Genomic DNA, 15,676 nt, shown 5'->3' on the forward strand with positions numbered 1-15,676 from the left:
GTGGGTAGGCCCGGGGAGCAGGCTTCTTTCTCCAGCCTTGGCTCGAGCTCCGGCCGACATCCTGTCTCCCTCAAAGGAAGGAGCTCCACTGTCCACAGCATGGGCCCACAGCGACGCTCGTGTGTCTGCCCGAGCATGAGCTGGGAGCCCAGCTGGCCCTTACCAGGACCCAGTGTCCAACACGAGCGTCCTCCCACAGGGCCTGAGCCTGCCCGGCTCCTTCCTTGGCCTGCCACATTGGTGGGAACGTCCAGCCCAGAGGACACAGGCTGTGCCCTGGGCATGGAGCAAGGTCCCCAGACCACCCCCATCAGCTGTGGCCTCCCGACTGGAACTCAAGCCCTAGGCACCTGCAAAGGGAGACTGGGGCCAGGGGCAGGCCACAGGCAGGACCACACCACGCAGGCAGCCTGCAGGCCCCCACTGCTCCCCCTCACCCCCCTCTGCACTCTCGCTCGGGGGACACCTAGGGTCAGAACAGGGGAGACTACAGGGAGAAGGGGCTGCACTTCCCACAGCCTGGGGGCAGGATGGCGGCTCCACAGGGAAGAGGGAAGGGCTGCAGAGATAAAAATAAAACCCAGAACTGCCTCCGGAGTTCGTGGTTGGGGCCCAAAGGCATCCAAGCCACAGGCAGCAGGAGCTGGGCACACGCCACCCAGCAGGGGCAGGGAGAGGGCTGCTGGGGTTCAGGCCCTCAGGACAGGAGGCTGGGCAGGCCCTGGAGCTGCCCTGACAGGGCCAGCGAAGTGACATCTGGACCAGGGGTCTGGGCTCGGGGCTAATTATGGGGGGGGGCGTCTGGTGCACAGCAGGACATGTAGCACATCCCTGCCCCCTACCCACTGTGCCTCCACTGCCACAAGCAAGGTGTCCCCAGGTGTGACCTGAAGGAATCGTGACGCCAAGTGGCCTGGAGGACATGGGCAGCCTGACTCCAGCTGGCTCCCGCCCCAGGATGGAGGCTGCAGCAGGTGGGCCCCATGGTGCTCTGCCAGCCCCAGGCACACAGGCTGGCAGCTGCGCCCCCAGGACTCCCCGCACAGCCCAGCTCCCAACAGAGGCTTTGTCTCCAAAGCTCTAACAACTGAGCAGGTTTCTCCTCCCACCAGCCGGGGAAGGGTGGGGCGGGCGAGCCACGGGGCGGCTACCTCAGCAGAGGCCCTGCGGAGCTGAGGCCACACTTGGCACCTGGAAGGCATGGTCCATTCCACCCCGGGGCGGCTCCACCACTGAGGCCCTGCCCTGGGACATCAGGCCACCCACAGTTGGGGAAACCAAGACCTCGAAAGGATGTCCGTGACCCCAGCGGGGGCCCTCTCAGGAGCTAGCAGGGTGCTCTGCGCCTCCAGGTCCTCGGCCCAGACCCCAGGGCTGCCAGACCTGACTGCTGCCCCCTTGCGGCCACCAGCAGAAGCAGGCCTGTGCCCTCAACGGCCCCAGGTCCCTCCAGGCCCCGACCAGCTTCCTCCGCTGGTGAGTGCAGGCCCTACAGGGGCCCATGTCCCAACTGGTCCAGCTATCAGAAGCCTGCTTTCCCACCTGGTCCCTGAAGCAACATGACTTATCAGCACAGCCTGGTCTGTTCCATTCCAGGAAAACTGCTGGGAACCCAGAGCTCAAGCCTCTCCAAGACTGCCTCCTCCACAGGGAACTCAAGCCCAGGCCCTGCATTCATTCCTGTGACCAGACAAGAAGTCCCACGGCCCCATGGGAAGTGGTGTGGCCCTTCGTGGGCGAGGGAGAGGAGGCAGCTCAGGAAGGATGCACTGGTTTCCTCCCCTTTCGCTCAGACATCAGGAAGCAGAGCAGGTGCTGAGGGTGGGAACCAGCCTCCCTTCGTCAATCCAGCCCTCACCTCAAGCCCATGCAGGCCCCCAGGCCTCTCCAGGCCCCCGCTATTAGGGACAATGCATTCCCCATCTCCACCCAAAAGGAACCGGAGTCACTGGGGGAGTCACTGGGGGCTGCTGGCTCACACTTAGGCTCCAGGGCTTGTGTGACTCCACGAAGGGCACCTTCCTCAGCCAGCCGCAACCCTGAACCTGCCAGAGCACACCCTCCAGGCCACCCCCTCTCAGGCCGCAGGAAGTGGCAGAGAACAAGGAGCCCACAGCAGGCCAGAGGTCCCCAACCCCAGCTGAGCAGGGCCACTCAGGAGGTCACTCGACACCCAGGTCCTTGAAGCCTGCGGGGCACTGACTGTCTTCTCTGGGGACAAGGGGGCCTTTCCTGCCTCCCCTCCCAGTCTCTCCACTGAGGCCCTGCCTGAGCCCCCACACATACACTTCAGCCTGGGCGCTCCCTGACGCCCCATGTTTGTCGTCCGTGGCACTTTTGCCATCTGTGTGACCACCAAGAGGCTGCCTCCCCCCAGTGAACCGTTACATAAGTGCCCCACAGGCAGGGCTTGGCCTCTGTGCACAGCTATCCCCACGGCATCTGTCCATCAACAGGGAGGCTGTCTTTCCTGCAGGCCCAGCACCAAGGCGAGGCCAGCTAGGGGAAGGGACTGCTGATCTGCCACCCAGGGTGTGGTGCCTCCTCTAACACCCAGAGGCTGGCATCAGCCTCGATCCCAAGGTAGCTCACACCAGGCAGAAGAGGGCCCAGGCGGCAGGAAGGACTGAGCTCTGTGCATGTTTATTACAACGAACAGCAGCACCACGGGAGCAGCATTCTACGCTCATTTGTTCTTCAGGTAGATCTTGGGGGTCTGCCAGCCTGCAGGGGCCTCCTTCAGACCCGCCTTCAGCCAGATGCGCCTCAGGTCTCTCTCGAACTTGATCTGCGAGGGCAGAGGGAGGCACCGCTCACCGTCTGTGGCGCAGCCCTGGACTCAGCCACCTTGTCCCACTCCGGCCGGGGGCTCGCATGTACCTGCTTCCGCTTCAGGCGTCCTTCCCGGACCTTCCGCCGCAGGAATCGGGTCCTCTTGACCAGCTTGCGGTACTTATGATGGTTCATCTTCCGCCGCCGGATCTTCAGCACGTTTTTGCACTGCATCCCGGGCGCATCCTGGGCCCTTTCCTCCTCCTGCTCGGCCCCTTCCCCCGCCGGGCTAGGCGGACACTCGTAGAGCTGGGCTGGAGCCACAGTCCCCGGGGCCGCAGCATCCAGTCTGGGCAGGAGGTAGTGGGCGGTCAGCCAGCTCTCCAGGGGGCTGACGGACATCTTCCTGGGCACCAGCATCTCCTCGAGCTCCCCCTGGAACCCCTTGCCAGGGAGGATGGTAACGCCACTCGGGCCTGCGGGCTGCGTGCTGTACCGGGGCGCGCAGACACGGCTGCCCAGCACCCCCGAGACAGGCCGGGGCCGACTGAGGCCTGCAGGAAACACGACGGCAGTTACCACCCGCAGGGCTCCACCTGAGCGGGGCGACTGGACCCGACGGGACTGGGGTGACCTGCACTCACTCCTGGCCTGGACCCCTGCTGACGCTGGGGGTGGGGTGGGGGGCAGGCCCCCCTTGGTGAGGCTTGGATGCTTCGGGGCAGCTGGTGCGGCCAGGCCCCGGCCCCGGCTGTGCACCCGCCCCTCCGCCCCGACGGGGCCTCTTACCTGCCCGGGGCACAACCCTGAGCAGCCGAGACGCCAGGCGCACCGGGATCATGGTCGGCGGGTGGCGGCGGCCCAGGTGCTCGGCGGAGCTGAAACACAGGCGCGCGTGGAGGTCGCGGGGCGCCCCGGCCCGACCCGGCCCGGCCCGGCCCCGGCCCCTCCCCACCACGGGGACGTTACCTCGCACCCCGCTCGCTCCCCCCACGCGGCCGCGCGCGCGCACGAGCCCGCCTCCGCCAACGCGCGGGTCCGGGCCGGTCACCTCCCCTAGCCTCCGCTCCGCCCCGAGACGCTGACCACGCGGGCGGGCTCGACGCTGGAACGCGGCTCTTCCGGCCGTCCCTGGGGCCGCCCGCCCTCCCCCGACCCGACCGGGACGCCTGCTGACCGCTCGCCGCCGGGCTCCGGCACTTCCGGTCCGTCCCTAAGCCGGTCTTCAGCCCCGGGTCCGGAACCCGATTCCGCGACCGCTCGGGCCCCACCGGGCCCAGAAAGCCACGGTTTCCGGCCAGAGGAGCCGCCCCCGCTCCGCCCCAGCCCCGCGGGCTCTTAGGCAAAAACTGCGTCTCCCACAATCCCAAGGGATGGACTCTGCGCCTGCGCGGGTGGAACTCGCGTCGGATTCGCCGAGGCAGGCGGAAGAGGCCTCTCGGGCCTCCGAGGCGGACGTCATCCTGGCGACGGAAGTGGAGTGCGCGGGGCGACGGAAGTGCCTGGGGTGCCGCGCCCGCTGGGGCTGGAGGCGAAGGCCGGGTGGTCCCTCCTCCGCCTCCCCTCCCCCGGGCGGGCGTGAAGGGGTCCGACGGGCGACGGCGGCCCAGCCCGGCCCCGCTTCCGCAGCTCGGGCGCCAGGGTGCCGCCCAGTCCCTTGGCCGCCGCCTCTCCCCGCCAGCGCGAGGCCTGCTTTTGCAGGGGTGGATTTCCTTTCCTTTTTTAAAGCAAACTCCCAAACTGTGCCTGTGGGAGGAAAAGTCAAACTTCAGTTTTTGTCCAAAGCCCAGAGCAGCCTCCGTGGGGAGCTGGGTTCGGCCGAGCCCGTGTCCTCAGGGCCGGGACGACCAGCGCACCGCGTCGCCGCCCTCTCGCTGGGGTCGCCTGGGATGGAGGGATCGCCCGATGGGCCTGCAGGGCGCCGGCTAGGAGAGGGATGCGGCGGCGCTCCTTGCAGACCCGTGGGTGGCTCCGCCAGTGAGTCCTAGCAGTGGCCAGTGGCCAGGCCTGGTCATCCCTAGGCCCCGACCTAACTAAGAAACGAGTGCTGGATGCGCCCACGGGAGGGCAGAAAGCCCAGGCTCCAGGCCCCGCTCTCCTGAGGTCACAGGAGGGCGCTGTACCCCCCTTCCAGGCAGGCTGCTTTAGTAGGGAGGTGCACCAACGTGCCTGCCAGCCCGCTTCTCCAGCTGCAGCTTCCGAGGCTGTTACGATTTGGTCGGAAGAGCGCACCACCTGGAAACTAGGTGCTGACCCTGTCGCTTTCACGTCTCCTTGGCAGTATGACTTCCATACACCTTTCTCCAGGCTCAGTGGCACCAGAAAGGCCATATCCAGTACCCTCCCACCTGCACCCAGGTGCTAGTCTGGGGAGAGCCAACAGTGGGCATAAGACAGGCCCCAAAAGCCCTGGAGCCGCAGCCCACCCAGGACTGGGAAACAGCCCCAAGATCCACCCTGCTCACCTGCACCACCATCTGTCCACCCACTTGCCACCCACTCTGAGGGGGACATGCCAGGGATGATGCTCCAGGTGCCTTGTTCCCGGCTGCACCAGCCTGACACCGTCGTGACAAACCAGTGTTCGTCAGGTGCAGGCTGTTTTGTGTTTCTCACACCTTCCCTCCTTGCTCACAGGAAGCAGCCTTTGTCAGAACATGCAGCCGGCTGAGGCCCCATAGCCTTTGACAGAAGAGCAGGCGCACAGGAGCCTGATACAAAACACAACTTTAATGAGATCAGAGACGGCAGCGCAGACACACCACTAGAACGGGTGCTGCAGGCTGTGTGCAGTAACAAGCAAGCAGGACAAACTACAAATTCTTTAATGTTCCAAATATCCTGAGTAGAGAGAATTGTGTTTATTTAACCACATAAAATGCATATATAGGAAACCTCTATTTAGGAGCTGGTGGCCTGCACTCAGCATTGCAGATAAAAATATACGACTTTCAACACAGATCTAAATACCTTCACATTTAAAAAATCAAATTCTCTACACAAGTTTTAAGCTGACAGAATTCAAGTTCTGAGTTCTCATGTATAGCTTTCACTTGCATTAAACACATGTTTATTTACAACGTGGATAGAGAATAAGGGGCTATTAAGGCCATTTTCTCATTGTGAAACACGGCAAATATGTACAGAAGTACAACCTAATATAGGCAAAGGTTCTCAAAGTCATTTTCTTGGTTTAACGTAATTGAGTATCGGTATGGGAGTGAAGACAGCCTGTCATTAGCACCGATCCACACCACCGGGATGTGCATTATCTACTTCTGCAGCTCGCTGCCGCAGGGCTGTGGCCGAGATGGGCCCTGCGCTGGGACTGGTATGCACCTCGCCCAGGCCAACCTGAAGGGCACCTCGCCAGCCTCTTGATTCCATCTCCAAATTCATCACAAGGTCCAGAGTCAACCATTTACAGAAAGAGTCGAGCCACAGGTCAGTCATGCCAAGGTGTGAACGCCAAGGGTTGAAGGGCAGCCCTCCAGGACCTCGAGCCTCACCTCCGATGCCTGCTGTGTCCAGGGTGGTCCCGCTCATAGCGGTGGCCCGTTCGTTCATAAGACCTCGAACGCTCCCGTCGCTGATCTCTATAGTAATGACTTTTTTTCTTGTACTTTCCAGAACTATCTGCCCGCTCTCGTGAGCGGCTCCGAGAGCGGGAAGAGCTCCGGCTCCGAGACTTATGTGGTTTCTGGGTGGGGTACTTGCAGTCCTTCGACTTCCGATAGCTCCGCACCTTGGAGCCTTTGTAGGGGGCGCCGCGGTGTGCTTGTCTCGGTGGTGAGTCACTGCGGCTCCGTGAGCGGCTCTGGGACTTGGACCCTCCAGACGTCGAGCCACTGTCACTTTTCCTATGAAGGACACCACCACCAAGCGGGTGACCAACTGCCCCAGACACCTGAAGGGTGGCCACATCACCTCTGCACCTGGGGAAAACGCCCGCCCACCAGGTCAGGCCCCCCAGGCACATACCTCCTCTTAGGAGAAGCGGATCTCGATGGGGACCTCGAGTAGCTCTGCTCACGGCTCCGGCTCCCGCTCCGGCTCTGACTGCCTCGCCCCTTCGGCAAACTAAGAACAGAGTAGCAGTTACAGACCTGAGCTCCGCCAACCCCCACAGCCGCTGGGGAACTCAGACACTCACCCATTCACCGGACTGTCAGCCTTGGCTTTCTTCATGCCCTCCGTTTTCCTCTTGGTGCTCTTCACAGAGAGCGGGGAAGCCTTGTTCCCTTTACCTTCTTTGGGAGACTCCACTAGAACCAAGTACAAGAAGTTAAAACCTGACATTCAGAAAACGAAACAGGTTAGCAGAGCAACAGAGTACCACTTCTATGGGATTCATAGAGACACATGCTAATCCTGACTTCCTCCTCCCAACCTGGGACTCAGAACCTGAACATGCACTGAAGACACACAGAAGGGCCGCCAGTCCGGCTCAGCTGCCCTCAGAGACTGAGCACAGGCATCATGCTAACTGCAGGGTCTAACAACACAGCCTACCGCTCCAGTTCTATACAACCTGGTAGGCTAGGTAAACAAAACCATTTTGGAAAACCTGTCCATAGCCTTTGCTAACAAAACTGCAACAATGATGGAAGCAAACTCATTCAGGAGTCCTGTCCCATTTCAAAGATCACCAGGTGTTTGTTGAAGACTGGTGCCTGCGGTGCTCAGACAAGTCTTCTTGGAAGGGGGGGGGGGTCAGCCTACAGGAAGCACTCACCGGGCTTCGGGGCAGGCGAGAACCCCGAGGTGCTGTCCAGGGCAGGGGTGCCACCTGGCAGCAGGCCCCTGGCTTGTGCCTTTGCCTCATCCATGGCGTGCTTTCTCTTTTCCACCTCACTTTCCAGGTGTGTCAGATCAACCTAGAAAAGCCAAAGTCCATCTAGTCAGAAATAGATGCTTCTTCTCAAAGACAAATGTATTATGTTACACGGAAAAAATGAAGAACCTTTTTCCGAGTGTAAAGCTGCAGGATTTTTAAGCAGATTTCTTGAATTTCTTCTTCAGTTGCTCCAAACAAAAGAAACCAATGGGGGCGATTGGGCAAAGGAATCTGAAAACACAAATGCCATTGCATTATGCTTGTCCTTCATGGCAAACAAGGTCCTTGGTAACCAAGAAGTAGGCTTCTTATTGGCACCAAGGAGCATAACTTGAAGAACACTACGTAAAAGTGTTCTGGAGGCAGGAGAAAGGGTCTGACTGGACTCCCGTGGTGGCACAGCACTGACCTCCAGTGTCCGGGCAGCAAGATAAATGCAGGCACAGGCGATGCTCTCGGGTTGGAACCTCACAAACACATCTGTGCGAAGGCTGTCATTCATGTAATTCCTGAAACCAAATGCAAGAAGAATTGCAACACCCCGGTGACCCAGGACACCCGTCTGTGTTATCTAGGGAGGTGACTGCTCCTCTAAGGAGTCTACTGCTAGGACTGGAGCTGTACAGTCCCGTGACTCTCAAGTTCAGGGAAAACATTCTAACTACTTTTTCTGAACACAAGACAGGAAGATGGGGAAATTGTTGGCAAAAAAATTTTAAGCTGGCTGAACGTCAGACAATCCGTGTTGCTATGAAAGAGAACCAACTTTAACTTTACTTTTCCCTCTCAACTTTGGCCTGCTCTCATGCAAAGCACAATGCCTCAGAAAGAAATCAGCTATTGCAGGGGTGAGAAAGTACTTGATTAAAGAAATCTAAGCGCTCAGAATCCGTAGTGCAGAGAAACATGCAAACTCAATGGACTGCCGAGCACGAAGCTGTGAGGCTTTTCGGAGACAAGCCATCCTCCCCAACTCGTATTCCTCTTCCTTCCAGAGGGTTCATGGCCTGGCCTTCTTCCGCGGAGTCGCTCGGAAAGGGGGGCGTGCCCTGGGAGCATGGGAACATCATGCCGAGGAGGGCTCAGTGCCCAGAGGGCAGTCCTCTTCTCAGGCTTATCAAAGAACCGTTTCCAAATTGTCCCATTTCAACAAGGAGTCTTAAAATGAATATTCATAAAATCAGACAAAAGCAACAAAATACTACAACTTTCACCACAATCAGTACATTTAAAAACATTATCGTACTTTAGAAAATAGAGAAATACAAAACATTTGCATTTTTTAAAAGGTAAAGGGTTTTAAAATTGGCTACATTTAACATTTTCTTTCATATATATTTCTCTTAAGATTTAACAGACCAAAATCAGACTTCATATTAAATGTTATCAGTACTGCACACACATAGAGTTGAACAGGTCATATATATTCACTGCTCCCAACATATCCCAATATGACACGCCTTAGTCAGGCAACCTCCACAGGTGAGCCAAATCATGCCGTGATTTGACTGATACACCCCCCACCCCCGCCCCTGGTATCGTTGCTCCTAAACCCTGGAGAAGGAGACATACAAATCCACTCCGAGGGTTCTCAACGATAAATTCTACATATGCCAACTGGCAGCACCTGGCTCTGGAAGCACTGGCTCCAGGCATCAGGAGGTAATTAAGGACAAGAATGGATGGCACCAAGGCCACATGAACCACAGCATTGCAAATGAACAGTTCAAACATTTTATACACATAACCATCATTAACTTTTTTGGTTCTAGTAAAAAATTTTCAATTCTCAAATAACGATAATATTAATCTATTAAATTTAAGTCCTCAAAACATATATTTATATTGCTATACTTGAAATGTTACAATATAAAGTGTCCATGGGGACAATATAAAGATGCAACCCTTTATAGAGTGTCAACACTTAGCTGCTGAAAAGAGCAGCTTTAGAACGTCCAGAAACAATGCCATAATCATGCTTAAGTCCCAATTCCCACCAGCCAATTCTTACAGCTTTCCACAAATTTTTTTTTCCAAAGAAAGGTATTGCATCTTTATCGCACAGGTAGGTACAGCAGTTCTAAAGGGACAAAATTCAAGTCAAAACAGTTACCAAGTCTAATCAGTACAATTACCAAAGCCCGACAGAGGGTTAGCAAGAAGCACAACCATCAGAGCCACAGCAGCAGTCGGCCAGCACTCTACTATCGTGAGCATACCACCATCTAGAGCCAGCCTTCGGTGGAGAGCCTGCACGGGAGTGGCTGAGGACGGCCGCTGTCCCTGCACCGAAGCGCTTGGACAGTAGAGGAGAAGTCTTAGTCACTTACCCTCAGAGGCTACCCTTTGATTGAAAGAGTACAGAAAAGAAAAGTCAAAATAGGTTCTCTATTAGACATAGCATAGCACCAGACAATTCAGGCAGCAAAAATATGACCCTTATAGACTTAACTCTGTGGAAAACATTCACAAAGTACCCAGCACTAAAAAGTTACTTCAGGCTTCATTTCTAACATATGCATTAAAATCAGCCCCCAAAATTGTAGATAAACTTTATACCCCCTTCTCCCACAGGGTTCTCTTTAGGAGAGACAGCTAGGAGCAATTTCACAGGAGATACAGGACTAACTCCATGCTGGCACCCATGGGAAAGATCCTGGGGTGCCCAGTCAACATCCCCCACAGGAAGCCTACTAATTGCTCTTGGGGTAGGGGAAGTGTGGGCACCTTACCGTTACACCAGTGCCTGATATTTGGGAGGCTGGTTGGAATTTACATGGCAGGAACACTGGGCACTCAGACAACTCCAGCCCCACAACCAAGTCATGGGACCGACTACCCACTGCCCAAGTGCCTCAAATCAACATATTCCTGCACTGCCCTGGCTGGTCTCATAAAACAAGGAAGGTCAACTCACCATGAGGTCTGGACCAGGTGTTGGTTACGCTCACACTCTAACACCTGAAGGTACATAACGATTATCTGGAAGATACGGGTCAGGCAGTTATTACCAAGAATCTTGGGAACCCAGAACTCAGATCTTGAGGGCGTCCATGCAGCAAATAAGAGTCTCATGCTACATCCCAGGGTGGCTCCTGGTCACACACCCAGTGCACAGCTCAGCTGGAGGGGCTTTTGTTGACACGCCTGCTCTCTGACTTTGCAGCCGGGCAGCACAAGGCCCAAGCTGCCCCCACGGAAAAGGCCTTGTTTTTTCACACATTTTCACCAGTGAGATCAGCCTGCCCTAAACAGCTCTGTATCCAATCACCAATTTACACAAAACACGGTATGAAAATGCTCCCAGCAAATGAAGAAAAGCTCTTAAGCCTATGGTGAGTAATTAACTGAGATTCTGATTTAATGCCAGAAAATCAAATAAACGAGAAAAGGGGTGAGGAAACCCACCAATAAAAAGGGTTTATAAAAGCAAAGATGCAAACAGCAATCTCTTCTAAAACAAGCTCTGGGCCCTCGCAGAGTAGCTCAGTTGGTTAGAATATCGTCCCAATTCCCCAAGGTTGGGGGTTCAATCCTGGGTCAGGGCAACATATAAGAAGCAACCAGTGATGCCTAAATAAATGGAGCCACAAATCCACGTTTGTCTCTCCCTTTTCCCCTTCTAAAATAAATAGGTAAAAATAAACAATAACAAAAAACAGCTTTGTGTTTGAGTGGAACAAAGAAGGAACCCAGAGTACCATACAGTAACCATGCTCCTCAACTGACACTCCCTGCAAAACTGTTCAGTTATGAGAGGAAATGAAGCCATTACTAAAGCAACCTTAGAAAATTAGCTGTTGAGCCCTGGCCGGGTGGCTCAGTTAGTTGGAGCACCATCCTGTGCACCAAGGTTGCAGGTCTGATCCCCAGTTGGGGTGCTTACAGGAGGCAACTGACCTATATTTCTCTCTCAAGTCAATTAAAACAAAACAAAACAAAAAAACACATATCCTCAAGTGAAGGTTAGTTTAAAAAAGAAAATTAGCTGTTGATAAAGAAAAATATAAACTGACAGGTTCCATTTTTACAAGCTCATCACCATTTTTGAAGCTCAAGCTTATAAGATGCCACTTCCAAAACTATTAACGCACTACGAGAATTAACAGGTAACACGAGAAGACTGACGAGCAAAGAGCATCTCCAGGTCACAGCTATAACGGGAAAACCAAGTCAGGGGCACATTTATTCCTCTTCAGAGTTTTCCATCTGGGTGAGAACGGAGCAGAGACTTGGGTGGGCTCACGGGGCAACGGGGCCTCATACCCACCTTGTGAGGGTGCTTCACGTGCACACAGAAGCCCAGCTCTTTGAGAACTCGTCTTTCCGCCTTTATAATCTGGTTCTTTAAATTAACATACTCTTGGTCCAATACCAGAGGCACAGGTTTCCTACAAGACACAGCCCAGCAGGTCAAATAAAACTCTTTCAAATCCCAACTACCCCCAAAGGGAGAGAGTCTACTATAAACACCACAAAAGACATGTGGCAAGTTCACTTCCCTCCGCCAGTCTTCATCCAACCCCGCGCTGCCTCCTTACCCCTCAATAGCCTTCCCTTTGCTTCCGGAGAAACAGCTCGGCAGACAGACCTCACCGCAGTGCTGAACGCACTCTGGCTAAGGGTGCAGGGTGCGTGCAGAGGATGAATGAAAATCCGAAAACCCAAAGGAAGCTCAACCTTCCTACAGTCCCAGGCTGTCTCCCAAAGGACTTCCATCAGCTCTAGGAAACCAGGAAACCAGCACCAGCAAGCTGTCCACAGCACCCTGTCCTCCTTACCCGGGTCCCTGCAGGCATCAGCAGCTGGGGACCCCCTGGGCAAAGGCCCTCTTCTAGGGACGTTTAAAAACCTCACACCCCGAGTTTTGCTTCAGAAACATTAGTGTCACTCGATAAGCATACAAACGAGACAGACATTTATGAGACGTGACACAGACTCACTTTTTCTCTCTCAGCTGTCGCAGGCGATGAAACACGTTCATGACATCCCGGATCCGCCTCGGAGCCTCTTCTATTTTGGAGGCCAAGTGGACGCAGGCCATTGACACGTGCTGAAATGTAAGCATTGCGACACAGAGGTTTGTTCCAACGCCGATGGCCTCCAACAGCTTAAAGGCGACAAAGAGCACAGAGCAGGTGCACCCGGAGAAAGAGGGGACCCGCGGTCGGGCCGGGGGCTTCCCAAGCCCGGGAGAGCGGCCTCCGACCGGGAGGAAGGCGGAGGCTGGTTCCTGCGAGCAGCCGGGCAGGCAACCCACCCCGGCCTCCTCCCGACACAGCTCAGGGGAAAGGAACGCGGGCGGAGCCCTCACCTCCATGGAATGCTTCACGAAGGACTTGGTGTAGAAGAACCGCTGGAACAGCACCTGCCCCGTAGCCATAGCCACCTAGGAAAGACAAAGGTTGCCATCGTTTCAAACGCGCACAATCGGAGGTCTCGCGGGGCCCCCAACAGTGAAGAGACACGTTTTACAGGTCGACACGGGTCTTCGCGTCCGCTGCGGCGTCTCCCTCGCCACCGGCGGCGAAGCGCTGGGCCCGGGCCCGGGCGGGGACAGGACCGGGACCAGGACTGGGGCGGGGGTCAGCGCCGGGCGGCCCCCCACCAAGGACAGGCCCCGGGGCGGGGACAGGGCCGGGCGGGTGCGCGCTGGCCTCGGCCCAGCACCAACAAAGGGCCGGCCGCCCCCCGCGCCGGCGCGGCGGTTACCTCGGCCCGCGGCTCGCGGCGGCGCCCTCACCTGCGGCAGGCGGAGCAGGATGCCGGCCGCCTGGATGAGCTCACAGCCCACCACGCGGAGGTCGGTCTCCGTGTCCGTGTCGAGACCGCTCGACATGGACGGCGTGAAGCGGAGCTTGTCGTCAGGCAGGAGGCAGTTCTCCAGGGTTATGAGCACCCCGGAGTACAGCCGGTCCCCAATCAGCACCCCCTGCGACCCGGGGGCTGTGCTCCCCGAGCCCGGGGTCCCGGCCGCTGCTGCTGCAGGCGCCGCGGGCCCCGGGGCCCCGGCCACGGCCGTCGCAGCCGCTGCCGCCGCCATTTTGTGCCGCCGACTCCTCTTCGGGCTCCTTCCCGGCAGGGCGGCTCCTCGCGACGTTCTATGGCCGCGACCGCCCCGCCCGGCCACGGGCCATTGGCTCTGCCGGCGGGCGGCCCGGCGACACCTTACGACTATTGGCTAGGAGACCTGCCCGTCATCCTCGCGGCCGACGCCGGAACCCGGCGCGGGCGGGGGTTGACTCCCTACCCAGGAGGCCGCACGGCGGCCGGGAAAGGCTGCGGTCTGCGCCCTGATCCGGAAACACTAGCTGCAGGTGCCACCCCGGGCCGTCCGGGCGCGTCGGCTCCTTTCTCGCAGAGGCGGGAGTTAGCCGGTCCCGCCCTGCAGCCCGGCTTCTTAGGGGCCCGGCTGTTCCCGAGGGGTGTGCGGGCAGCCCGCGGGCGGCGTGACCAGGAGGGACGGGCCCTCCCCCGGGGCGCACGCTGGGGTCTGCGGCGGCGTTTCTGCCGTGGGACGGCGCCCCAGGAGCCGGGTGGAGCCTCGGAGGCCGCGGAGGTGTCTGAGGGTCGGCGCTGAGGACAGGTTAGCCTGGCGGAGCGTGCGGCGGCGCTCTCGCCTCTGCCGTCGGGAGAACCCTGCAGACGCCTCTAGGGGCAGCACCGAGCTCCACGGGGTGACTGCCCCGCCCTTAACTTCCTCTTCCGTTCTCGAATGTACTTCCTCCATTTTCCTCCGGGCGGAAACCTCCACTTGGCTGGCCGTGGATGCACGTTCCGGATTGCTATCTTTCCTCCCTCCCGGATAAATTATTTTTGCTAAATGAACACTTGGCCGACTTTTTATGTCCGGCATATTTGGGGCTCATCCAGGATCCCGAAAAGACTCCCCCATAGTTCCAGGGCTGGTGAGCAAACAGGTGTGGCGCTCACACGGGCCATCTAAGCTCCGTTTTTCTCCACGGCTCGGGAGCTAAGGGGTAAGCTCCCCTGGAACCGAGCTTCTGCTTTAGTGTTCTCAAGTTTCCTAGGCTTTATTCAGGATCTACTTAGAGGGCTCTTTTTTCTGTTTGCCTGAGTTAATACGTGGCAGCTGGTGTGGTCATTACTAGTTCTTAGTGAATCCAGGTTTTGGGGTACAAATGTTACCACCAGATCACCAGAGTTCTTCCCTTCAGAATAGAGTCAGAGACAGAACAAAATAATTGCGATTACAGGGAAGAGGAGTAGCTGGAAACATTGAATTTAATTTTTCTACAAAGCCCATGCCACCATGAGGAATGCACACCAGGAGGAAAGGCATGGGTTCCTGAAGGAATTGGGAGGGGCGCCAGGCTGGGATCCCCCAGAACCTGTTGTAAGGGGCTTGGACTTCACCCTACAAACAGTGGAAGCACTTGAGGTGTTGATACGATTATGAACTACTGATTCTACTGATCCTCCACTTCCTGGTTGGTTATATCAGGTGCTCTCTGGGTGTTGACTGCCAGCCTCTGGTGGTATTGAAATCACCTGACAGCCTGCTGCTGTCACATCTGTAGCAGAGGAGCAGATGCAATACTAGTTGTGTTGCTACAGTTACCCCAAACTTTCACCAGGACTAATAGTGGGAAAGGAGGAATTTCATGTCTAAAAACCCCAGCAAACAGCTTATCATTGGCTCTGCCTAGGCTGCTTGTCCATCCCCTGAACAGTGACTGGCCAGAGGAGAGGGAAAAGCTCATGGCTCTAGCCAGTCAGGGCCAGGCCCTGAAAGGGAAAGGGGTCCAGTGGTTGGAGGGGGAAGGAGTGCTGGGAGCCCACAGCTGTCTGTCACATCCCCACCATCCTTTATAGAGGTAAAAGGCAGCTCCTCCACAGCAGTGCAGTGTGCTCACACCACACACCAAAGGGCTCGCTGTATCTTCCACCCTGTTGACCAAACAATGGCCATTTCCTGGTGAGTGAGTGCACTGAGCACCTTGTGCACACAGCCAGGCAATGTACTAGATGCAACAAAAAAAGAGCAAACAAGACTCATCCCCAACTTCCAAATGCTTCTGGTCTAGTGTCCATCATTACACACAG

The 15,676-nt window shown here is 56.8% G+C and overlaps 2 protein-coding genes across 4 annotated transcripts; both read right to left on the reverse strand.

Moving 5' to 3' along the window:
• Window positions 1-2,627: 2,627 nt before the first annotated feature.
• AURKAIP1 (aurora kinase A interacting protein 1) lies at window positions 2,628-4,147 on the reverse strand. 3 transcript variants are annotated; one of them, XM_081145651.1, is made up of 4 exons: window positions 3,950-4,147; window positions 3,562-3,650; window positions 2,881-3,326; window positions 2,628-2,788 (listed from the first exon to the last, which is right to left on the reverse strand). In XM_081145651.1, exons 2-4 carry the CDS (start codon window positions 3,611-3,613, stop codon window positions 2,687-2,689), a joined length of 600 nt encoding a protein of 199 aa, XP_081001777.1. In that variant the 5' UTR covers window positions 3,614-3,650; window positions 3,950-4,147; the 3' UTR covers window positions 2,628-2,686. The 3 variants fall into 3 exon arrangements, with proteins under 3 accessions (XP_081001777.1, XP_081001778.1, XP_081001779.1); XM_081145652.1 differs by having other exon boundaries at window positions 3,824-3,970; XM_081145653.1 differs by having other exon boundaries at window positions 3,742-3,962.
• A 1,334-nt stretch (window positions 4,148-5,481) lies between these two features.
• Window positions 5,482-13,707, reverse strand: CCNL2 (cyclin L2). The gene is made up of 11 exons (XM_081145922.1): window positions 13,353-13,707; window positions 12,924-12,998; window positions 12,553-12,662; window positions 11,880-12,000; window positions 10,527-10,591; window positions 8,019-8,118; window positions 7,736-7,840; window positions 7,508-7,649; window positions 6,926-7,037; window positions 6,754-6,852; window positions 5,482-6,632 (listed from the first exon to the last, which is right to left on the reverse strand). The coding sequence occupies exons 1-11, from the start codon at window positions 13,650-13,652 to the stop codon at window positions 6,278-6,280; spliced, it is 1,584 nt and encodes a 527-aa protein (XP_081002048.1). The 5' UTR covers window positions 13,653-13,707; the 3' UTR covers window positions 5,482-6,277.
• Between the last annotated feature and the right edge of the window lie 1,969 nt (window positions 13,708-15,676).

Source organism: Miniopterus schreibersii (genome assembly GCF_964146895.1).
Source record: "Miniopterus schreibersii genome assembly, chromosome: 8".
Classification (NCBI taxonomy): Eukaryota; Metazoa; Chordata; class Mammalia; order Chiroptera; family Miniopteridae; genus Miniopterus; species Miniopterus schreibersii.

Excerpts from the sequence above, each read along its gene's own strand:
- CCNL2 (XM_081145922.1), bottom strand. The coding sequence starts at position 13,652 with ATGGCGGCGGCAGCGGCTGCGACGGCCGTGGCCGGGGCCCCGGGGCCC. Across the intron at positions 7,841-8,018 it reads TTGCTGCCCGGACACTGGAG|ATTCCTTTGCCCAATCGCCC; the intron begins GTCAGTGCTGTG and ends TTGTGTTTTCAG. Across the intron at positions 7,038-7,507 it reads CTCGCCTGCCCCGAAGCCCG|TGGAGTCTCCCAAAGAAGGT; the intron begins GTGAGTGCTTCC and ends ACTTGGTTCTAG.
- AURKAIP1 (XM_081145651.1), bottom strand. The coding sequence starts at position 3,613 with ATGATCCCGGTGCGCCTGGCGTCTCGGCTGCTCAGGGTTGTGCCCCGG. Across the intron at positions 3,327-3,561 it reads CAGGGTTGTGCCCCGGGCAG|GCCTCAGTCGGCCCCGGCCT; the intron begins GTAAGAGGCCCC and ends TGTTTCCTGCAG. Across the intron at positions 2,789-2,880 it reads GACGCCTGAAGCGGAAGCAG|ATCAAGTTCGAGAGAGACCT; the intron begins GTACATGCGAGC and ends CTGCCCTCGCAG.